At 38.3% G+C, this 23887-nt stretch overlaps 3 protein-coding genes across 4 annotated transcripts; 1 reads left to right on the top strand and 2 right to left on the bottom strand.

The window, feature by feature from the left end:
• Positions 1–566: 566 nt before the first annotated feature.
• On the bottom strand, positions 567–5137 carry coq9 (coenzyme Q9). Its single transcript, XM_005796265.3, has 9 exons — positions 5054–5137; positions 3823–4015; positions 3565–3688; positions 3135–3277; positions 2443–2527; positions 2263–2367; positions 1801–1956; positions 1568–1621; positions 567–912 (listed from the first exon to the last, which is right to left on the bottom strand). The coding sequence occupies exons 1-9, from the start codon at positions 5109–5111 to the stop codon at positions 877–879; spliced, it is 954 nt and encodes a 317-aa protein (XP_005796322.1). The 5' UTR covers positions 5112–5137; the 3' UTR covers positions 567–876.
• A 235-nt stretch (positions 5138–5372) lies between these two features.
• On the top strand, positions 5373–11371 carry ciapin1 (cytokine induced apoptosis inhibitor 1). Of its 2 annotated transcripts, none has more exons than XM_023324840.1 (9): positions 5373–5448; positions 6859–7021; positions 7298–7441; positions 8183–8262; positions 9361–9529; positions 9637–9710; positions 10423–10541; positions 10751–10832; positions 10919–11371. In XM_023324840.1, exons 2-9 carry the CDS (start codon positions 6865–6867, stop codon positions 11027–11029), a joined length of 936 nt encoding a protein of 311 aa, XP_023180608.1. In that variant the 5' UTR covers positions 5373–5448; positions 6859–6864; the 3' UTR covers positions 11030–11371. The 2 variants fall into 2 exon arrangements, with proteins under 2 accessions (XP_023180608.1, XP_023180601.1); XM_023324833.1 differs by having other exon boundaries at positions 9634–9710.
• A 322-nt stretch (positions 11372–11693) lies between these two features.
• Positions 11694–23757, bottom strand: prmt7 (protein arginine methyltransferase 7). The gene is made up of 17 exons (XM_005796262.3): positions 23541–23757; positions 20658–20694; positions 20184–20333; positions 19187–19295; positions 18486–18598; positions 17253–17482; positions 17001–17181; positions 15804–15931; positions 15568–15706; positions 15407–15490; positions 15266–15313; positions 14745–14834; positions 13652–13813; positions 13212–13286; positions 12835–12995; positions 12393–12489; positions 11694–12264 (listed from the first exon to the last, which is right to left on the bottom strand). Exons 1-17 carry the CDS (start codon positions 23633–23635, stop codon positions 12106–12108), a joined length of 2058 nt encoding a protein of 685 aa, XP_005796319.1. The 5' UTR covers positions 23636–23757; the 3' UTR covers positions 11694–12105.
• Between the last annotated feature and the right edge of the window lie 130 nt (positions 23758–23887).

The following is a 23887-nucleotide window of genomic DNA, read 5'->3' as shown; positions in this document are numbered from 1 at the left end:
AGATGGAAAAAATGTAGTTTCCAACTTCATGACACAAAAGAAATCTAGAACATCACCAGTGTTTTTAGTGTGATTATGTTATTTTTTTTTATGAAAAAAGTACTTAAACCAGCATTTGTTATATTTCCAATTTATATTGGAAACAGTTCACTATCATTTTAATAGTTAGGTTAGGTTGCAGACCAGCTGTTCTAAGTTCTTGATTGAGGTTAAAACTCTACAACAAAACAAAACAAAAAAACTGTAACTGATTTTCCTTTTAGTCTGAAAAAATATTAGGCTCTTATTTCAAAGAGAAAATTTCCCCTGCTTTTCTTAAATTCGCAACATAAAGAAGTAAATATTTTGCACTACTGAACTGGTAAAGTTAAAAATATACAGTATATATTTACATAAAGAAAATCACGGTTACAACCCTAATTTGGACACTAAGCTGCATGGTTCTATTGTTCAACTTGCATCTGTGAAAAAACTAAAACCAAAGAGAAATTGCTTTTTTTTTTTTTTAAATACAGAATGAATGATTTATTTTCTACACATGTAATAAAAATCACAACAGACATGTGTTGAATATACACTACTTTATTTGGTTTACGACTCCACAACCAAATTGAATCTGTTCTTGTACTTCTATACAACAGAAAAAAAAAGGATTTGAGTAAAACAAAAGAAAGCCACTCATACTGAAGGTGAACTGAAATATACAGAGGACTTTCAACAAATCAGGTATTTCTGTGTTCTTAAAATCAATAGTGAAATTCCTTCAGCCATACCATACAACTGAAAAGATAAGCGCAATCCCCCCTCTCAGAAAACACACCATCCTCAGCTCATGACATTATGGTTGGGCTTCATGTGCCTCAGAAATGTTTCACATCATCGTTTCTGGTTCAGTCCTGTGAGGTTCTTCAACTGAAAAAACAACATATTTTAAAAACGGGTCACCTTATTTCAGATCAGCTTACATTTATCATTAAATACAAAGCTACTAACGCTCATATTAATAGGAAGTATTAAAAATAATTCAATATAGTATTCAGCATGATAAAAAAGAACACTAATTAATTTAAGGCCTACACGTGCAATGCTCCAAAATAAATGCAGTAATTGACAGATGACAGGTCCACAGACGGTTTGTTGGAGAATTTTCTTAAATAGGGATAAAAATGTACTTTCTCCAATACATTGAGATGCAATCATAAAACTTTTTATCAGAGCTGGTGGTATGGTAAGGTGGCATCTTGTCTGTTTTTTGTTGCACTAAAAGCTCTTGCCAGGGCATAAAGAGGAACAGTAAGAAAAGGTGATTCAAACAATACTTTGAAAAAAACAACAACAACCTCTTCCTTCTCTACTGCTGTGTTGTAATTTGCAGTATTGAGGCAATTTTGCAGATCCAATGCTGCCATCATGTGGGCAAATGTGGATGTTTACAGAAAGGTTTAGCAGTTAAAAAATAGACCATGTCCATTAATAAGGAAAGGTCAGAGATGTGCAGTAGAAGCCATGATAATTACAGTAGTTTTATTCGCTGATTAAAAAGAAAAAACACACCCTGAAAACTCACCGTTACTGCAGCTCCCATGAGACCCTGTGCTACAGCTTCACCAGTCAACTGCATCTACAGGGAGAAAGAAAATTATGCCACGTCGTCCAAACAGGTATTTTGGTTTTTACTTCATTCACACTTTCTCTCTGCTGCCCACTCAGGGCAGAGAAAATTCAGAACATTACTAAAAGAGAGAGATTCATCTCTTGAACGATCAAACTTGAATGTTTTCTGCCTCAACTCTTCTGTACCTGCTTTGCCGTGACGGCCATGTTGGTTACATCCTGAATGCGGTTATCAAGGAAGGTCCAGGTGTCCTGGAAGTCCGGAGAGGAATCTTGCAGCATCACCAGCTCTGTTGAGTTGTACAGACCGGTCAGCACTGCCCGCTTCGTGTACCAGTTCATCTTCAGACAGAAGGCAGACAGAAAAATAACTTTGACATTTTGTTGAGGAAGAAATAGACTTTATTATCCCATATGAATTTACCATTTATTAAGACAAAAGGTGCAAACTATACAAAGAAACATGCAGAAGAGTGAGGTTCAGAAATCTGAAGAATTAAAATAGAAAAAAGACGTGAAAGTTGGCTTGGTGATGGGCGGGGCAACCTGAGACGTAGCAGGCCGGATATTGTGAGGGTGATGATGAAAGGGAGAGAGGAAGGTATGAGCAGAAGAAGAGGAGGATCGAAGGTGGGAGGATCCACTCACATCTGTGGAGCGGTCCCCGGCGTAGTACCAGATGTCGTCCACCATGGTGGAGAGATGCTTCAAGCTGTCAGGGATGTTGTGAGGAAGGAGCAAGATGCTCATCGCCTACAGACACAACAGCAAGAAAAAGATGAAATGTAATTCTTACTGTTTCTGCTGGGAGTGAGTGTTGCTGGTTACCTGTGGCCAGGATTCCATGTAGGGGATGTACATCCGCAGCCTGGTCTCTACTGCATCTCTTAGGAAGTCAGCCGTCTTCTTTGGTCTGCAACAAAAATAGCCGACAGGGAGTTTGGGTTTACTTTTTCAAAAGTCTCACAAAAGTACGTATACTATAACTTTTGAAAATGTTCTCAAATCCAAACCATAAACTTCACTGAACAAAAATTAGATTTTATGCGACAGATCAACCCAAAGTAATGCATAATAGTGACTGCAAGGTTTCAAAATGTTTTACAGGAAAGTATCCAAAAATTGTGTGGCATACATGTGTATCCAGCCTTCCTGAGATAATACTTTGGAAAACCAGCTTCTGCTCAAATTACAGTTGCAGGTTTTTTGTGGTGTGTCTCCATCAGCTTTGCCGATCTAGAGACTAAAACATTTGCCCCCATTTTTGCAAAGCAGCTCAATGAAGCAAGGTAGCATGAAAACATTAATCTTCAAGTCTCAACATACATACCCAACTTGATGTATGTTGGTTTGACTTTGACTAGCTCATTCTAAAACATTAAAATTTCCTCATCTAAACCCTTCTGCTGCAGCTCTGCTTGTAATTTAGAGCTGTCCTGCCAATGAGTAAAGTCTCAAGTCTCTTGCAGACTCTAAAAGGTTTTATTTCAGAAATGCACAGTAAGGTTGTGCATACATACTCGACTTGACCCAGCTGGACTTGATTGTGTTGTTCAGCCAGGATCTCTGTCAGATTGGAGTTGCACTGGGAGATGAAATGTAGGACCAAGTCTCCTGCTCCGTTGGTGAACATCCCAGTGGAAGCAGAGGACAAACCCACAGCCTGGGGGCAGCACAGCAACAACAAAAACATGAGCTGACCCTTGAAAGATAACCTGAAGCCTTTAAAATATTTTAATAAATTTACTCCTGTTAATTCCAATTGTTGCACTTAGTCTAAATCCAGATAATCTCAAATTAAACAACTGCTTCAAAAATTAGCTTAGCCTTAAAAAGGTGAAGTTGTTGTGTTGAAAAAACAAACATTCAAAATAAGTCAAGATAACATTTTAACTGCTGATAAAAGAAGTAAAAAATGAAAAGTAAACATGGAAGTTGTTTAAACCTTACTTCAGCACCAGCGGAGATGGCTTCCATGGACCAGCCGTGCAGCGGGACAAACTCCAGAGCCGCCGTCAGAATTCGAGCCTGCAGCTGCTCTTCCGTTTCATACTCCTCGTCCTGCTCCTGGTCACTTTGTGCAAACCCAGGGTAATAGTTTACAACGAATGCACAATAAGTTAAACTTGTCTGAATTAGCATTTGGAGACAGACTGCTCAGTAGGCGGAACAGCAGCAGAACTCGCAAACAGCTTCTTAATGACTGACCCGCTGCTTGGATCAGAATCCTGCTGGGAGGTGTACACATCGTGGGTTGTGGATGATGATGATGACGAGGAGTAGGACGAAGATGCAGAGTGTTTGTCAGATTTGGACTCATCCTTCAGTCTCAGCGCTGCACAGTGGAAGCCTTGTCTCAGGCTGCTGCACTGAAGGGTTGTTGATGTCGGTGCAGGAACCACTGGAGGAGGGCAGAGATTTTACTCTCCAAATCAACTCGGTTATTAGGGTTTTTCATTAAGAGCGGTTACAGGGTAACAAAAGTCTGAGCTGGGATGTTGTTGCTCACACTGGGGAGCACACTGAACAAGCAGGTTACTCATTCACCACAGATGTCTTTGAATTTCAGCAACTAAATATGACACATAAACAAATACTCTTGTTTAAAATTTGTTTTCAGATTGCTGGTGTTTGTATTTTCATTATTACTTTATTATTACACTGAATATAATTTCAGATTTTTGTGTAACTTTTCTTCCGGTTAACTTAGAAAGTGAGCTATTATTGTTACAAGTTAATTTTCTAAACTACAGAAAAGTTATTGTTAGGGAAGCTCAAATGGGAAAAATTGGACTGATATTGATATGAGGTAGTAATACTGCTGTTATGTTAGATTTACCCATGTTTAATTTTATTTTTTATCCGATTACTTGATTAATCGTAAGAACAATCGATAGATTGCCCGATTACTAAAATATTCGATTACAACAGCCCTAGTTATTGTGAGACAAAACAAAGCTTTATTCTACTTTTCTCTATTGTTGCTCCGAATGACTCCTCTAAATTAAAATTAATCTCAAATATAAATACTGACATAGTCCAGCTTATATCTGCATCTGTGCTAGCCGTTGAAAATTTGTCATGAAACAAGAAAGTAAACAAGTATACTCAGCTATATCTAGCCGATTTATTAGAAACAACGCTTGCCATAACTGCAGAAAAACACGCCCCTCAGCTGTAAAGACTAACATGCTTACAATGCACTGCAACACGATTAACATATGCCTGATTTTATTACTTAAATTCTTAATTTTTAGAAAGCGTACGCCACCGAAAGGTAACCTGTTTACTGTCCTTCATGATCACCTTCGGTTAGATAACGTCAACTCTGAGGTTTTTTTTTTTTCAAAATGTAAAACTGAAACAGAAAGATTTGCAGGCGTGTTTTGATTTCTTGGGTGTTTTGCGGTGAAACAAAGCAAGAACTAGCCTGTCTTACCGCTGGATAGCCCTCGGAGGAGCCTTCCAGCTCGCAGTCCTCTCAGAAGCGCCGCCATGACAAGCTGCACAACTGGGAGGTTCACAGCTGCGTCACTTTACCGCGACGCAAATTTACCGGAAGTTTAGTTTAAAACAAAACTTGACTGCCAAAACAACTTAAAATTAAAATCAATATTACTCAAATTTTTTTTTACATGAAACACAATATTATGCAAAAGAATAATTATATATTTAATAATAAATATACATCACCACATTATCTCTGTTTGGATTAAATTCTTTAAAATGTTAAACTTTTGAAAAATATTTTTATTTTGAAAGTTAATAACCGGAAACACGGAGCTTCAATTCACTTAGGCGACTTGTTTTGTGTAAGTACCGTGAGAAGAGCAGGTGAGTCATTGAGAGAAATCCTTTTAGTTTTTATTTTAATTAGTTAATATTACTTCTTGGAGATATTTTACATAGATAACTAAAAACCTTTATTTATTGTTCCTGGGGGTAGAACTTTACCAGGCTCTCACTGTCTAAACAACGTGTCAAAAAAAACCTCAGAAGTGTCGCTAACGGCTACAAACTGCGTCACTGTCGGTTTTTAGTAAAAAAAAGATTTTCAACAAAGATAAGTTTGGTGGCTCATTGTTGGTACTAAAAGTATTAGCTTTAAACCAAGTGGGGATTTTAATTTACACAGTTGACAGAGAACATTCTAGATAACTGGTCAGTTCATCTTCAAGGTTTTATTTGTACATTGGTTATTAGCTGATTTGTAAATTAGCCACTTTAAGGGCAGAGTGAATGATTTACATAATTTTGTATTGTTTACCAAACACTAAAGCCGTATTTAAAACTTACACATTGGTTCTGAACTGTAGCCGGGACCATCATATATACTGGATAAGTGTCATTCTCTTGTTCCCATCTTTCAAAATCTGAGCAGTATTTAAAAGTATGTAATTATTATTATTTGTTTTTTATATATACAGAATTTGGAAACCCCAAACGGCACCCTGGGTGCTGCTAGAGAGAAGTAGAAATGTAAAGTGTGCACACTCTCCTGTATTTGTTTATAAAATAAGACACTTCAGGCTTGAGGCCTTTCACAAGATTGGAGTTCAGAAATCTAAAAACTGACCTGGAGCCAAAAACATCCTCATTTTGATCTGGATCCTGACTGGTGTCTAGTTGGGGAGTCTGTGCTTTACATCTAAGTGTAATAAAACAATTATTAAAAAATATCGAACCCCAAAAGATAAAACCATAAACTGAGAAAGTTTGAGAAAGTCCAGGGTTTATATTTTAGTCATAGGGGTTATTTTTACAAAGAAAAATGTACTTACTTAAAGGTCACATATAATCTTTAAAGGTTAATTATAATTAAACCTTCCAGGAAATAATGGAATTGATGGAGTGACCTGAAAAAGTCATGTTTTTTTTCCGTTGGGATACTGGTCTGAGCTCGAAGGGTCACGTGATGTAAAATTGGTGGTTGACAATGTTGACAGATCAAGGAAAAGAACAGCAAGCCTGTCATTTTCCTCTCCCGCTATTTTGTTTTGTTGACGTATAAATACTGCCTACCTTTGTGTTGTTTCTGTATTGCTTGAACATTATAATTAAAGGTACTGACATATTATAAAGAATTGAAACCCAATCTGCAGGTTTAGGCTGAGTCCTAAATGTTGTGATCTAACCTTACCTTATTTTTAGAAAACTTTTCAAGTATTTTGTTTTGCAGGGATTTGTAAATTATCACATTTTTTAAAAGTAAAATGTTAACAATTTTGATTAATCTTTCCCCAGGAAATCATGGCCGACCTTGGTATCAAAGCAGGAGACAAAGTGTTGCTGGTGTGGACTCAGCCGTCAACACCAGAAGCCTTGAAGCAGTATGCTGAGGAACTTGGGGCAGCAGTAGGTGCAGATGGAAAAATCTCAGTGGAGAACATGGAGAGACTGTCACTCTGTGAGTCAATCGCCCACCAATTTAATTATTCAACCCAATTAAGCTTAATTGGTGAAACATCAATGTATTCTTCCTTAAAATGATTATTCTGTATTGATACATCCAGATTATGGCCAAGTTTTTTAGTAAAGTTTACCCTGTTTTGAGTTCTAACGGTATTTATATCTTAAAATCAGATATATATGGAAAAAAATCTAACAAGGGCTAGACAGTAACATTTTTCTATTGAAGGCATGAGTAGAAACTCTTACAGTAGTTCTTCCTTTTTCATCACAGCCTCTCATGCAGCTTCTTCCTTTGACTGGGTGCTCTCCTGTCTTCTGGCCGACTCCTCCTACAGCCACAGTCCAGACACTTTAGCCGAAATGGTCAGAGTGCTGAGACCTGGTGGGAAGCTGCTCCTGGATGAACCAGTCACAGGTAAGATGAATCATTCCTTTCAAGTTGCTTTCTAGTCTCTTATTGGGAGTACGGTCACTGTGGCTGACCCTAACGCAGCCTCACCAGAAACCCTTTTGTCCGCCATTTTTGACTGAAATATCCAGGGGTTACAGTGTTGGGCTACATGTGTAACTTAAAAATAAAAAAGAAATTAGGGCACCTGGCAAGCTGGATTTGTTATCCTTCACTTGCAATGTGTGCATCCAGTAAGACTTATTTATAAGAAAGTAGCTTTTTCACGTCTGTCGTAAGTGTAAATTTCTTGCCTGGATGACGTTTGTCTTCAGCAGTGCTGCATTCATTCTGTGCTAAAAAGCTTAGCACTACTACAATATAAATATGTGATTTTCAAAAAATAGTTTTTTGTACATATCTGACATGATACAGGTTTAAATTCCATTCATTTAAACCTGAATGGGTTTAAATGAATGAAACCCATTCAGGTTTAAACCTCATTTAAACCTGAATGGGTTTAAATGAGGTTTAAATTTAAACCCATTCTGAATGGTTTTAAGACCATTCATAATGGTCTTAAAAGGTGCTAAATATGTGTTATAGTGTTACTATGAGAGAATGGTGTAGGCCTCAGAATCATTAGGAAATATGTTGGATTGCCAGAAGAAGTACAGCACAACTTTTATAAACATAGTCCTGGTAAAAAGCCCAAGGTTGGTTATTGTTTGTTATGCGTTCTCTAAATGAACTGTGTTTGTGTTACAGGCACAGAAGCACAAACAATGAGGACTGCAGAGAAACTCATGTCGGCTCTGAAGTTGTCTGGCTTCATGTCGGTAACAGAGGTGCGTGAAAAGCAAGGGTTCCGTAAAATGTTCCAATTTATTATCTATTGTGATTATACTGGAGATGAACATGGCAGAATTATTAGCCAAATAGATGCCATCACTCCAAAGAGAATGAAACGGAGTTTAAATAAGAATATCAAGCCGTCACTAGAATTAATTCAGTGGCTTGGTGGTTACACTGTTGCTAAAACCTCGTTTGGTTCGGTTTTTTTCTGAAGTTTGTTCCCTCTGCAAGTTCTCACCATGTAGGTCAACTACAGGGTGGCTGGATTAAGAGATAAAAGATAGTGGAACAGTGAGTTGTTTGTAAGTTAGCTCGTGCATCTGAATTTTTATTGTTTTCTTTCTACTCTTTGGCTGATTTTTGTCATTATTAATAATAGTGGTGGGAGAAGTTAGATGGTGGAGGGAGCGAAAATATCTGTAGTCTGGAGAAATTTAAAGAAAAACCCAAAAGATAGTAGAAAAAGAAGCAGTCTGTCAAGAAGAGGGGTGAAATGTGGCCCTAAATAAAACACAAGTGATTTGATAAAGGTAAACAATGAATTCAAATGCATTCAAAGAGTGTGATGCTGGTGGCTGCAGCACAGCACGACCACACTGTAACCAACAGTGTGCTCTTCTTCCAGAAACATGAAGAAGAGCATAAAATTCTGCTATTATAGATATGTGGTGCTAAAATTGATTGTTTTCTTAGTTTATATTTTAATTTAAATGTTTGGTGGTTGTATGTTCAGGAAAACCTGTAAAAAATGTAAATCTTTTATTATTTAATTGTGTTTTAAATGAATGCAACACTGTATGTCGTGTTTTATTTATCAGTCAGCTGGGACTCTGAGCTTATAAAGAAGAAAAGCCAGCTTGTTCTATGTAAATGTGTTTGTAAAAGTTATTGTGTGATGTGTCAGCACCAACTTGTTAACTACTTGGAATCAGTAAGTACCTAATCTGAAATACTCAAACTTGTACTCAGTCTGGAAAAATCTGCTAACAGTACACCCCTAAATAATAAATAGGTTGGAAAAAAAATCACAAGATTATCTGTGTTTAATCCCCTCTTAGATTTGCTGACCCTCTTGCCGTCTCTTCATTCAGGTCAGTAAAACAGAGCTTAGCCCGGAGGCGCTGAGCTCCCTCAGAGCAGCCACTGGTTACCAAGGAAACACTCTGACTAGAGTCCGCATATCTGCCTCCAAACCCAACTACGAGGTGGGATCCTCCAGCCAGATCAAACTGTCGTTTGGGAAAAAAACACAGAAGCCTGGTAAGTTTACAAAGATGGTCTGCCATTCAGTCATCATCTTCATACCAGCTTTAGCAGCATTTGTTCATTTTAATGTCTATAAATGTTAACATCTGTGTGTTTAGCAGAGAAACCAGCTCTGGACCCCAACACTAAGAAAATGTGGATGCTGTCAGCAAACGACATGAATGACGACGATGTGGTGAGTTCAAAGGCAGTTAGATTTATCAAAAACCACTGCAGAAATGACTAAAACTGTGGTAAACGAGTTGTGTTAGCAAGCCAGGAGCTGCATGCCGTTTGAATGAGCATGCTTTATCCAGCTTGTACAATGACAGAAAAAAATCTCTGAAATATCATCAGAAAATGCTGTATTGGAAATAAGAGCCTGGACTTTATTAATGACATTTTGTTAAAACTGGGTTTAAACAGCTGAAAATCCTAATTGCACAAAAGAAGAACATCATTTTTGGAGTATTTTTAAGTGACTCATTAATGTTATTGTACTGTTGTTCAGTTTCTGACTTGTTTTGCTGTTTGAAAGAGAAGCTGAAAATACTGTATGTAAACACAGCAACCTTCCTGGGTTGAGTTAAGACAATTATGGATAACATAGAACCAAATAGAAGAAAGAGGCTTACAGTATACAAATGTAGAGTGATGACATGAAGCTAATTATCCAACAATAACTTTAAGATGAGTGTAGACGTGAAATATATAATATGGCAAATATTAGTCATCTTACTGAGGGGTCTGTTTGATATTAAATAGAAACTTAATGTAGAATTGTGCAATATTGTAGCAACATATTTATTAGTTTATCAGAAGCGATTTCCACAAACCGAGCATTAAAAGTGTAATCTAGCTGCAGCCTCTTGATGCGGTTTGTCCCCTCTCTGCTCCGTTTGCTGCAGGATCTGTTGGACTCTGACACTCTTCTCGATGACGACGACCTCAAGAAGCCGGACCCAGCTTCTCTTAAAGCCTCGAGCTGCGGAGAAGTAACTGGCAAGAAAAAAGCCTGCAAGAACTGGTAAGGTCCCCCCTTACGTTTTACATCCCTCCAAGGTCGTCTTTCACTTCAATCTCTAAGCCTTAAGGTCAGAGAGGTCAAAGGTTGGGCTGTTCTCAGTTGACATGCTGATTTGAGGTCCTATTCTATCTACATCTGATATATTTTCACTACGTCGTTTCAGACTGTTCATATTTTAAGATAATTTAGTATATTCTGTCATTGTGTAGCACATGTGGGCTTGCTGAAGAATTGGAGCAGGAGAGCAAAGAGAACCAGAAAACTAACCTACCAAAGTCTGCGTGCGGAAGTGTGAGTAGTGTAAAAAAAAAAAATCAAAATGTCGACTTCTGTTTCCAAATGATTAAAATAATGTTGATGTATTTTATTTGTGCTAGTGTTACCTTGGTGATGCCTTCCGTTGTGCCAGCTGCCCGTACTTGGGAATGCCAGCGTTCAAACCCGGGGAGAAGATCGTCCTGGACAACAACACGCTGACGGACGCCTGAAACCAAAACGTTCCACATCTCTGCTGCTCACGCTTCAGGACATTAACATTCCTCCGTTTCCATCCACCCAGAACTCGTCACCCCCTCTGGGGGTTCTCATTGACGCCACTGCAATGTTGTTTCCCATGAGGCACCGTAACGCCACGACCACTTTACAGGAGAGTAGTTTGTTTAACAAGCGAGAACCTAAACAACTCGTTCAAAATTTTAAATTTGCAATCAATATATCTATGCGATCTGGTGCCTGAATTAAGAGGATGCCAGATTTTTCATGGGTCAAAAGAAAATGCAAGTGAAACCAGCATCTTTTCTGGCAATCTAGTAATGAAACTATTTACCTCAGTTGTCTGTTTTTGTTTTTTCATTCATTAAAACTAATCACAGAATAGAAATGTTTTTGGGGGTTTAAATCATCTTCCGACATTGTCAAAGCTGGAACAGTGATCTCCATCAAAACGTAGAGACACAGAAAGCTGCACTGAAATTGTTGAACTGAAGCTTATTTATATATGAAGTCATCATTTCACTTTCTGTCATTATTAGAAATAAACTTAAGACTGTTTGAATTTAATCCACAGAATGTGTTAAGAGCTCTGATACTTCAGGTTTTGTCGTCCTTTGCTGTTGCCAGCAGTGTATGCCTGTCAGATCAACCAGAGGATCCTTTTTTTTTTTTTTTTTAACAATTGTGTAATATAACTTTATAGAAAAATCTTTGACTCTCAGGGCACCTAAAGATGTTACTTCTGTTTTATTCCACTCTTTTTTTGTTTTGTGCTCCAAACTTTGCTTTCTTCGTCTGTGCAAAGTTAGGAGTTTACAGAAACAAGTCCATGACTGATTTTCACTATAAAACAAGACAACAGTGGGTCTGTTGGAGGATAACTTGTGTAGGAGGTTTTTATGTCTCCATATCAAAGCCTGTTCGGCCCTGAGAATTCCTGATGTTGACATATTGTTAAAAAAAAAAAGGCAAACGGTAACTTCTGTCATTACAGCAATAGTAAACACACTGTTAAATATGCTCTAAATAAGAGACTTGAGGTAAAACCTTTTCAGTCAGCTTTGGATTCACATCAGTGACCCGTGATGCTAAAGTCCATCTTGACGTCTCCTAAACTGGGCTCGAACGTGAAGCTGTACGACACGCCGGTCCTGCCGTCACCTAAACTGTCCCACGCCGACCTCAGGAAGTAAACTCCCTGCTTCCTGTGTCGACTCCACTCGCAGTCCCCCTGCAGGGAAAACAGAAAAACACCTGCCGTCAGATTTCAGACAAATTTTTATAATTTTAACGATTTGAAAGACTATTTTAAAGAGTGTTCCCCGATATGCTTGTACAGATGACAAAAGGGGAAGGTACCTGCTCACTGATTGGTTGAGTCAGACCCCCACTGACTGTGACATCATCAGTCAGGTGATATTCCATCCACAAGGCAACACCGTGACATCGACCTGTCCTGAAACCGATTTTTAAACACAGTTTAACAGAAATACCAAGCGCTAACTTCTGGACAAATTAAGCAGCAGCAGAAGAAAATTAAACTAAAATATAAACAAACCCGTCTCAAAAAAACATTTTCTCCCCTAAGCTGAAGGTAGCATTGTTTTATTGCAGTAGTTAGGAAAATGACGCATAAGAAAAATAGACCTTCCTTATCTGAAATATGAAGCTACTCAGTAAAAGTAACGTAAATGAAAAAGTGCTTTAAATAAAATAATAATAATAATTTAACTACCGTAGACACACAAACATTCTTCTGATTCTCCATTTGTAGCGTCTTAAGGAAGGAAGCAGATTCTACCTTATGAAAGGCAGCGAGCCCTGGCTGCTGATTGGCTCTTGAGGGACACACTGTGTGAAGTCAAAGGTCATGACAGCAGCGGGGTGAGTGAGAGCTCGACATGGATATTCCCACAGCGGGTGGGGCTCTGCTTCACGGGACTCACGGAAATCCAGAGAGCGCTGTGGAAACACACAGCCTGAATCCACCTTCTGCAACTTCAGCTCAGCTTTATGAACTCGGCTCAGAAACGTTTTTTCCTCTCATGGGTGATTTAAAGACACAGGTATACATTTTCAAATACAAAAACACACCTCGACAAAGTATTATTATTAAAACATCACCCTAGTAATAAATAACTAGTTAAATTTTAGCTTGACCTTGACTTTAATCTTTACCTGGACCATCTCATCCATGGGAGTGACATCAAAGCCTTCACATATTCCACACGGCGCTCTTATTCTCCACAAATCCTAACAACAAACAAAAATAACACAATAATTTATTTTGAAATCTTAATGGACTCGCTTGAAATTTATTTTAAATCTTGCCAGTTTTCAGCAAAAACGGAAATACCTGAGGCCTTTCAAAGCAAACAAAGGAACGGCTCTATTAGGAATGAGCTCAAAATTATACAAGTCAGAGATATCATTTAATACTAGCATGTTAAAATAACTTTAAAGTAATTATATTTTTAAAATGACTGAGTCGCACGCTGGCATCAGATCATGAAGTTTCTACGACTCAAACTGAAATGTAATTGTGCATACAAGTTGAATTGTTCTAACAACTTGTGTGGCTTTTGGATGATGTTCGGTCAAATGCTCGATTGTCTGACCTGGAACTCCACAGCCACAGCATGCAGGGAGGCAGAGCAGGGCAGGATGGTGGCAGTGGGGCGCAGGAGGCCCGCCAGAGCCGTCCTACAGTACCAGAAGAACAGGGAGTGCCACGGCAGCAGGCTGGTGCTGAAGTACGGCTCCCCCATTAGGACAGAAATCTGCAGGAGAAGTAACACCAGGTTTTAGATGATCAACTTAAAAACATAACTGGGTCTTTAACTTGCAAAGTGTTATTTTAAATAAATAAAACATTAATAAAGTTACTTTTTGATTACTTTGCTTTAATTGGGACAGAAAATAACTAACTACTAGAGCTGCAAATTGTTTTTATTTGAGATCTCATTGCTATTTTAGCCCAAACTTCTTTATTTTCTTATCTGAGGACTAAAACACCTAACAGAGAAAAAATGACTGCAGGTTGTTTGATGAAGTCCTGAATCCCAGATTCAAGAGAGATTACAAGATTGTTCATCCATCAAAAAAAATATGTACCTAGATCTCTACTAAACTCCAAAAAAGTGGAAGACAATGAATATGGGAGATCTGCGTTTTTATCCATTTAATAAATAAAAAATAAAAATGAATTTATCATATGACTTGCTCTCTGATCAATTGATTAGTTCATCTCTATTTGTTACAAATGTAAAAACGTTTTCCCAGAAATTGCTTTAAGAAATATAAAAAGAAGAAAGCTCTATATTATTTAACCTTAGTATTTAAAAATCCCAACAATTACAAACTAGAAGTTACAAGGTTGTTCAAGTAAATCCCAGTCCGAGTGACCCTTCTTTACTGTTTTGTGGTGATTTACTTAATAAAATTATTCTGATTATTTCTTAAAAAACTTTCAACCACTTGTATTTTTTGTATTTTTGGAGGTTAGGTCTCATACAAATACTAAAAACAACACTTCTTCCAACTCCCTACTTTTCCAACTTGGAACTAGCTTGATGTTCAGAGAAGCAGATCAGTGTGAAAGATGCCATTTCTGATCAAGAAAAAACTGTTTTCATCCTCTTGCTCTGTTTTTAAATCATCAAATAAATGAAATGTTCTGCTGCATGGTGTGATCATCATTGAAAGCGGTACCTGCTCTCCTCTGAGGTCCTGGCTGCTGAGCTGTTCAGGCCTGATCTCCAGCAGTTCAACCCCGCCTTTCTTAGAGTTGGTTTCCAACATCTGCGGAGCAAAATTAATCAGAAAATTTAACATTTTTCTATAACAAAAAAACCCAAAACTGTTTAGATTATGTAGCGTTGGTAGCGTTAGCAAAATTTATTCAGCAGGACTGACCACAAAGACGGTTTTTTGGAGTGTAGTGGTAGCTGACGCCTGGTTTAGGCTTAGGTAACAAAAAACGAAAAGTGTCCAGAAAATGTGGGCTAATTATAATCTGTATCAGGAGTTTGCATCTCCATTCTTCAAATGCCTCAGGATTCATTCCTGCTCCAACTCGCCTGAATTAAGCTGATTGTGGTCATAGATAAAAACCAGGGCTTTCCAAAGCTTGCTGATATGCCAAAGAGCTAATTAAGTCTTCCCTCTACTAGTCACCATCCCATCATTCGGTACCAAATAAAAGCCTTCAGACAATAACTTTGTAGTTTTACCTCCTCAATAACTTGCTTGGACATTCTGGAGTTTTCCAAACTGAACACCTGAGTCAGAACAACAGCACAAAAAAAAACAAAACCAAACACATTAATACAAGAATCTGAGCAGGGACATTTGGATTGCAGGAGCTGCCATACCTTCTTGGCTCCCAGCACGTGAGCGAACACAGGAAGCAGACTTCCATCGCTGACGGAGAGACACACACTGTCCTCGCTCAGAACCTGGAGGCACCGCTGCTTTAATGAACGCACACAAACGCAACCATGCACACTCGGTCATAATGACGGTGTTCGCTTACACTGCGAAGAGCTGCGACGTAGCTCCCCGTACGCCGTCTGTCGTTTAGTTCACCGAAGCGAGGTCGAGTCCAGACGAGGTGAGCCTGACAGGTGCAACACGGCCGAGACGGCGGGGTCTTAGCCTGGGCGTCCTGGAGACTGAAACGTCGAGACAGAGAGGTTCACCAAACTGAGGTAAACGTTACACGTTGATTAATTGGGGAAGTAATGACAAAACAAAGCTGTCCAAGCGGACCTGTGAGGCTGGAGGCTGTACCACAGACTGTAGTCGTCATGGCAGACCGTCAGACTGAGCTCCTCTTGCTCAGCCACCTGGCGCTCTGCAGGCAGGAAGTAAACACTCTGCATCCAGTGATCCCGCCACTAAAACACAACAGCAGGACTCGGATTTACTGGAGAAACTTAAAGCTGTTTTTTCCTTTTGGGCAAAATCTAAGTCACAGATGTTCTCAAACGACTGGTTTTGCCAGGATGTATTGATAAAGCACATTAACAAACAGTTAAAGTATGAAGAAAAGCTCTGTCTGCATTCAATGACTTGCGTAAACTAAATAATATTGTACATCTTTTCACACTGACTGGTCCATCTAGGATCTTAAGATTATTTTTGTGATTTTTTTGCAATCAAAATCACTGATTTTGTAGGGCTACTTTAAAAATATTTGTTACTCACCACATTGATCACAAACTGCAACTTGACATTAAGTGAGGCTGAGGGAGCGTTGTGATAGAAGTAAGAAATGCTGCCACTTGCAGGCGGGAGTTAGCATCACTTAAACCCGACGTTTCTGACCATTTCTTGTGGAAAATTGCAATAGACTCATAATTATGAATTCACACAAAAACATGTGTGAATCTGTTGATCTTGGATGAACTTCAACCACCAGATAATCATGAAAAACTGGATGGGCTGATCTGTAATTTGGCAGTAAACAAATAAAAACTTCTTTGATTTAATTGATATGATGATATTTAAGAACTCTGGAGTTTAGAGGGCCACATTAAAAGCAATGGCGGGATGGATTTGGACCCCGGACCTTAAGTTTCACACATTCAGATTCAGATATTCATTCATGTCCCAATAGGGAATTAATATTACAGAAAGTCATAGTGAAAACAGCACACCAACAATTAATATTTAACTAGAGGGTGTAGCATTTAATTCCACTGCTTCAATCAATGGAGGTTAAAAACACAAAACTTGTCGATAAAAAACTTCGAATAGCTGGTAAGACTAAAAAGGTGATCAATAAATCAATAAATACACTACACTAACAATTTGAAGTCTCACACTTTAAGAAACAGCAACAAATTAAACTCAGTTTGTTAAACTCATGTGTCTTAAATCTTCTGCACATTTTTTACCCCCAACAAGCTTTAGAGTCGTCGCTCTGGACAGATCTGCCTCCTCAAACTCTGACCAGTTACTCACTGGGGCCTTCGCTGGCTGTGGATACGTCCAACTGGGAGCCATGCTGCACACAATGGTCCCGCTGGGATCCATCTCCAGATCCCACCAGGACAGAACGACCTGAGCCCGACCGCCGGACCGAGCCACGAACCTGGTGGAGTGGGACTGGAAGGCACTGCTAACTGGTTTGCTGAAGTCCACACTGGGAAGGACGCAGACAGGTGTGAGCAGTGACTGCGTGTTGGAAACAAGAAAAGCAGAAGATGCTTCTACCTGAACATGGTGCAGAGCGGACTCAGTGGGGTGAAGCTGCTGGGGGGGACCTGGCTCAGCTGGACGTCACAAACCGAGTGAGCGCCGGCACAGCGGCAGACGGCGTGCGGCGGGACCAGACGGGCCCCCTCCACCTCCACTGGCTGCAGCTGGGCCCAGTTCCACAGCAGCTCCGACTCCACCAGCTGGGCGTAGACGGTGGCCCGGTGAGGCACCGCCTCACAGCCTGCCTGCACACAGAGAGAAACCATGAAGAGCCAAAATAATCCAGTAGACACAACAGAGTTTCTCATGATTTAAAAGGTTTAAATGAAAAGCTGACAGGTGAATAAAACAACCAAGGTGAAAACATTTTTCATCTGGTCCAAAATGAAAAAAATACGTTTGAGGTCTAAATCTTTTAATACTTTTCAAGCGCCCTCTACAGGGAAAGTGCCATTGACATTAATTTAAAAAATAAATCTCCAGTAGCAGGTGGCATAAAAATGCACATAATGCTCTAAAAGCTATCTGCACTAATATTTCACTCAACATATCATGTATTTACTAAGTGGTGCTAAGCTTCAGTTTTAAAACACAAATCCTAAAAATATCTTACATATTTATACAAACAAAATACAAAAAAAAAAAAACATACTTAATTTCTTCACAACGAGGCCAAATGAAACAAGTTGAAGAGAAATTAAATCACATCTCACTAATTTTTGGCCACATCTCGACCTTTACTCTGCAACAAGGTGGACAGTCATTGGCCAATTATATAAACACTTGAACCAATGAGAAAAACGCTTCCAAAGGGGCACAAAATGCTAATTTAAGGCATCTTCAATAACTATAATTTATTGCATATAAAGTATGTCTCTTTTTCTCAAATATTTTAAAAACAGAATAAACAAAAACAACAGATTTTTTAAATATTTCTATTAAGATGTATTAATTTGATCTATTGAAAGCATTTATGAAATGATATAAAAGGCTTTATTAAATTTATTTCATGTTACCTGAATAAAATAATTAGCATTTTCTCTAGAAACTACTCATGGTTTTTAACTTCTTTCTAAAACTAATACCATTTCTATTTGTGTGGGAATTATGTATGTATGAGAGGGAGAAGAAACAAATTACAGCTTAAATCTCCTCTCGTACATTTCGGTCATGGAAAAAATAAATTACGTCTTATCTGTATGAGCAGCAGGGAAGAAGCGGATTGAATGTGAAAGGCTTTGGACAAACCTGGACCAGGTTTTGGTGAGCGTGCTCGTAGCTGGGCAGAGCTCCCTCCCCGATGAGCTCGGTGTCAAACAGCTCTGTGATCAGCAGGTTGGCCTTCTCATGCATGTCCCCATCTGTTAAAACACCACCAGAATATTTACAAAAGGAAGCCCCCGAGAAAGAAAACAAATAATGACTTTTGGTTTCACTAATAATTAATAGACACCTACATTTTTAGAAACAACTTTCGACGAGTTCTCAAAAATGTTTTGAGAAGTTATGGTTAAATAAGTGGATCGGCAGGAAATATTTCATTTGAACATGATTAAACCTGTGAGATTAAATTTAAATGCAACAAAAACATAACAAGTGAGTCATTCCTCAGCTTAGTTTAAAAGTAACTAAACAAAGTAAATGACATAAACTAATTAATTCAATTCAATTAATTAATTAATTTAAGTACGTTTATGTTGAACACCAAGGTTGGCCGATGCAACAGATTCAGTAAATAGAAGGCACATGAAGGACATTTACTGTACATAAAAGTGGTTATAATCTGTTATTGAGTTCAATTAAATGTACAAATCCAATGTTAACCATCCTTACTATATTTAACAACTTAGATTTTTTTTTAGGTATAAAAGAATTTCCAAGTTAGATATCAGTAATCAGTAAAGCAGATTCAGCAGGGATGTGGATTTTATGGCTTTCTTCTCTCTCACCTGGTCCCACCGTCACATCTGACGAGTGTTTGTTGATAATCTTGATCTTGTCAGAGAAGTTGTTCTTCTTCACGACGCACTGAGCCGCTTCTGCCATGGGCTTAAAGACCTGCAGAAAATCCATGTTTTATTGCAATTATTTAGGAAGAGCAAAGTTTTTTGCAGCAGTCGGCTTTTCTGGTTGGCTCGTCATTAAGTGTTGACGTGATCTTGGTCAGTGGTTCTCAATAAATCTTTAAAAAGTTTTCTTTCAACTTGGACTTGGCTGCTTTTCCACTCATTTTCACTCAAGTCCTTCATCATTTTCAGATATATGCTTCAAGTTTAAGGAACCAGAAATTTTCTAGTCCCTTTTCAGGTCAATATTTTGTTCACTTCACAAACTTTTCCTGTGCTGAAGATTTTCTTTTCAGCCCTGAAACTACTTCATTTTGTTACCCAAATGTCAACTAAAATGATGCAAACTTTGACCTGGAATCCCTGAAACAAAAATTCATTCATGCCGCACATTATGTGTTTTTGCAGCAATAATTTCTTTCTTCTTCTTCTCCTTTCAAGCACCAAAGTGATGCCGTTTAAATGCCGTTGTTTAAATTTCTGATTATGAAAAAAAAACCCAAAAAACGACTGAGAAAAATTTACTAAAAAGATTAGCCAAAAGTCTGGAATACTCTTCAAAACAATGTGCAACTGGGGTATATTAAAATATCAGTTGCAGTAAAAAACTATATGTTTGGAAATCTGTTTGAGCCACTATAAGTCCATGTGTTTTTTTTTTTAGTGCATAAAGTCAACAGTATTTATAAGGCACTTTTTGAACAGGATTATAACCCAAAGCACAAAATGCAGTGAAGCATAAAGAACAGACAAAACTTTAAAGGTCAAATGACATCAGAGGTCAAATGATGAAGAAATTGTTTTTGTAGGCTTCGACTTTCAGTGAACTTCTGCTGCAATTGTTGACATTTTACGGGACAAACGGAGAATATTTCTGTACCTCCACAGCGTAACAGAAGTCGGCTCCGGCAGTGACGGCCATCATGGACAGGAGGCCGGTCCCAGTCCCGATGTCCAGGACGACGACTCGCTCGCCTCGAGCCTTTATTCTGGACACAGCGGCCCGGATACCCTGGTAGTACTTCTCGTTCTGAAAGGGAGCAAAATTACTCAAGCAAACATTTACACCACTAACCACTTTCTTTTAACACACTTTTAATAAGAAAATATTTATTTTAAATCGTGGTGATTTTAACGTCCTTGTCAAATAATGCAGGCAATCTTTGATGAGATCAGTTGGATAGAATAGGTTTGTAGATGATTAAAAAGGCTCTAAAACCCAAACGATGAGGTATAAACAGATTCAAATTCACACGTCATATGGAGACCATCTATGTCGTCATTAGTCAACTAGAAGTCACTACATGGATGGTTAAATGCAGTCAGGGAGCAGCGATGTGTGTGGAGTTCTCACCCTGTCGTGGTCATGCAGCATGTCGGCATAACAGGACCTGAAACAGAAACATAAACACCAACAGCTTAATGCGGAGGATTATTTAGTGTCTAAGTCTCACAACACTTCGATCAAGACATTTTAGACATCCAGCCTGTAGATTCAGACTGTTTTGGGTCTGTTTTTTTGTTTTATCCAGAACAAAAGAATACAAGATATTGTTTAAATCAATGTATAGATCTGGTAAGCCTCCAACTATCAATGAAAAATTTGAAATCGGAATTATATTTCCTTCTCAACATTACTTGACATCATAAATAATCTGCTGCAGTGTTGTATAGTAACAAAGTAAAAATACTTCACTACTTTACTTAAGTATATTTTGGAGTACTTCGTACTTTCCTCGAGTATGAAAAGTTTTGATGACTTTCACTTTTACTTCACTATATTTCCGAACTTAATTGCGTACTTTTACTCCGATACATTTTCAATGTGTGGTTTAGTTACTCGTTACAAAAAAGCGAGAGAGAGAAACGCAAGTGTTTTGACCCCACCTACTGATTGACTGCAGCAAAGTCGGTAGCCTGCTTGCCTGGGCTTGTTCATCACCTCCAATAGGATACACCTGTTTCGCTTCTCCCATTAAACACAAAGCAAGTCTCGCAATCAGCAGCAGTCACATGGAGGAGGAGACGGAGACCACAACGACTGCAACTACATCAGACACGGCTCCAGGGGAACCACCAGCTGGTGATGAGAGCCCAGGGCCTTATTTAAACACAATACACTCTTTCGTGGGTGTTAAAGATTCGTCGTACCGCATGCAGTTTATGTTATTCCTGCCCAAAGATGTGGAAATTCTATCTTACAAAAACTCCCCGTCCAACTTGAAGAAACACATCGAGGTAACGTCTTATGAAATGGTTATAATCCTCCTGTTTCAGTAACTATAGCTTGGTCACTAGACACTACTGTATTGTGAAATGTTGACCATAAATGAACTTTGTTTGGCATTGTTTCAGTTCCACACGTGGTGTATTTAGCTTAGGCCTAATGTTGACTGTAGCAGGCTACCTAGACTCCTCTGTTCAAGGGGGACAGAAGCCATAGCGATAGCAATTTAGACTAAATTTAACGAATATAGGAAAGGCATGCAAGTTCAAAACCAGGTTTACAGATGCCAATAAGCTGCATTTCCCTCCCAATTCTTTTTTTCTTTTGCATAATGACCAGTTGTGTGCACCACCTACTGACTGTAGGATTGACTGATTCACTGATTTGTGAAGTAGAGTAATCGTAACAGATCTTTTTCTTCATGTTGGCCGCATTTTCTGTACTATTTATTTTTCTCATTTTCAGCACTGACCTTACTTGAAGGGAAAACTTAAGGCTTACAAAAACTTTGTATTTTCTGTCCTGGAGGGTTTAGTAAGAAGCTGGTTCAGTTGTAAAGCAGGTTAAGTTGACCTTGTGCTATAGGTAAAGCACCTAATTTTCTTAACTAAATGATGCCTGCAGGTATATCTATTAGCAGGTTTAATTTTGCCTGCACTTGGTTGGGTACATTATTTTAAGTGTATTTGACAAGTTTACCAAAATATAAAAAATGTCATTCAAACTGCATTTGCTTTGTTTTACTTTTTACTTGTACTTTTCATTACATTACTTGAGTACATCCATTTTTACAGTAATTTCCATACTTAAGTACAAGAAGTTTCAGATACTTTAAGACTTTAACTCAAGTAACATTTCAGTCAGTGACTTGGACTTTTACCAAAGTCATATTTTGGAGAGGTACTTGTACTTTTACTTGACTCTGAGATTTCAGTACTTTATACAACACTGATCTGCTGTGTCTCCACTATATTATTCACCTGATACTTTACATCTAGAAATAATAATAAAATTATCTTATTATTATCCAGTGGCCAAAGATAATTTGGATCTTATTGGCATTCTAAACCTATACAGATCTGGAAAAAATGAAGAGCCCACTACACTGAACCCCATTAAAAACCTCATGGTTATTCCACTAAATCTTGATTTCTGAAATCTACATTAGTATTGTTGTTTCTAAATGAACATGAACTTGTTTTCTTTGCATTATTTGAGCTCTGAAAGCTCCGCATCTTTTTGTTATTTTGACCATTTCTCATTTTCTGCTAATAAACACTAGATTTTTGCTTGGAATTTCAGAGACATGTTGTCAGTAGTTCATAGTGTAAAAGAACAATGTTCATTTTACTCGAACATATACAGTACCTATAGAGCACAATCAGAGAAACTGGTCTTTAAATTTTTTTTCCAGAGCTGTGTAGTGATCAGCTCCTACACTCTCGGTTCTGATCTGAATGAAACCTGAACCAGAACCTCTTTCTGTACCAGACGACCAGAGATGTCAACTATCTGTTTAATGATCTTTTAAAAATAAGGTTTTACTTTTTTTTTTTTTTTTTTTTTACAAATAATAAAAACTGCAACTGGTAACGTAACATTTTTTTTCAGACACCATATTGGAATGATTTAACATTCTGTTTCTTTTTTACTAACTCTATAGTGTTTGTCGTGCTATTTTAAAGTTCATCTTTAATAAATTCATCTTTCTTTTATCAAGGTTTGACTATTTATTGACTAATAAATGTTCTGCTTATCTCATTTCAAAGCAAAACCGGTCAAAGCTTGGTATTGCTGGCTCGAATCCACAACTTAACATTTTATTAAATAATGCTTCATGATTTTTTTAAACAGATATAACCGACAATGTCCTCTCTAATGTGAATTTTAATGTTCACACATGCACGCTTTTAAGTCGCTGTATCATCAGAGCAGCAGCACAGCGGCCCCTCGCCAGTTCCCATCCCGTCTCGCCTCGCTCCTAGTGCCGCCCGGTCGTGTCGGACCCACCTGGCTATCTCCTGGTGGTAGTCGTACTCCTCGCTCTCCTCCACCCAGTCCAAAGTTCCGGTGGTCGGGTTCGCTCTGCCACAGAAGGTCTTCATTTCCGCCAGGACGTCCAAGGAGTGGGGGAAAAAAAAGCTAAATTTAGTCGAATTACTCACTACAAACCTAAAAGTTAGCAGGAATATGAACACTGCATTGCTTCCATGCAGGCCACCATATTGGAATGAAACGTCACTGGCTGTTATGGTCACGTGACCAAAGTATGTCACGTGTCAAAGAGCGTCATATATTTTCTCGCCGCTAGATGTCAGCACACAGCTTCAGATTATTACAGAGAAACCAATAATCTG

Source organism: Xiphophorus maculatus, chromosome 2 (assembly GCF_002775205.1).
Source record: "Xiphophorus maculatus strain JP 163 A chromosome 2, X_maculatus-5.0-male, whole genome shotgun sequence".
In the NCBI taxonomy this organism is placed as follows: Eukaryota; Metazoa; Chordata; class Actinopteri; order Cyprinodontiformes; family Poeciliidae; genus Xiphophorus; species Xiphophorus maculatus.
This window is presented reverse-complemented; position numbering and strand designations above follow the sequence as displayed.

What these genes read in the sequence shown, in the direction of transcription:
- coq9 (XM_005796265.3), bottom strand. Translation starts at nt 5,111, where the DNA reads ATGGCGGCGCTTCTGAGAGGACTGCGAGCTGGAAGGCTCCTCCGAGGG. An exon ending in CCATCTCCGCTGGTGCTGAA is followed by an intron (nt 3,278 to 3,564) that starts GTAAGGTTTAAA and finishes TGCTGCCCCCAG; the next exon opens with GCTGTGGGTTTGTCCTCTGC. An exon ending in TGGCCGTCACGGCAAAGCAG is followed by an intron (nt 1,622 to 1,800) that starts GTACAGAAGAGT and finishes TTCTCCCTGTAG; the next exon opens with ATGCAGTTGACTGGTGAAGC.
- ciapin1 (XM_023324833.1), top strand. Translation starts at nt 6,865, where the DNA reads ATGGCCGACCTTGGTATCAAAGCAGGAGACAAAGTGTTGCTGGTGTGG. An exon ending in CCTGGATGAACCAGTCACAG is followed by an intron (nt 7,442 to 8,182) that starts GTAAGATGAATC and finishes TTTGTGTTACAG; the next exon opens with GCACAGAAGCACAAACAATG. An exon ending in ACATGAATGACGACGATGTG is followed by an intron (nt 9,711 to 10,422) that starts GTGAGTTCAAAG and finishes CGTTTGCTGCAG; the next exon opens with GATCTGTTGGACTCTGACAC.
- prmt7 (XM_005796262.3), bottom strand. Translation starts at nt 23,635, where the DNA reads ATGAAGACCTTCTGTGGCAGAGCGAACCCGACCACCGGAACTTTGGAC. An exon ending in TACAGCCTCCAGCCTCACAG is followed by an intron (nt 15,707 to 15,803) that starts GTCCGCTTGGAC and finishes TCGACGTTTCAG; the next exon opens with TCTCCAGGACGCCCAGGCTA. An exon ending in AGGACCTCAGAGGAGAGCAG is followed by an intron (nt 13,814 to 14,744) that starts GTACCGCTTTCA and finishes CTTCTCCTGCAG; the next exon opens with ATTTCTGTCCTAATGGGGGA.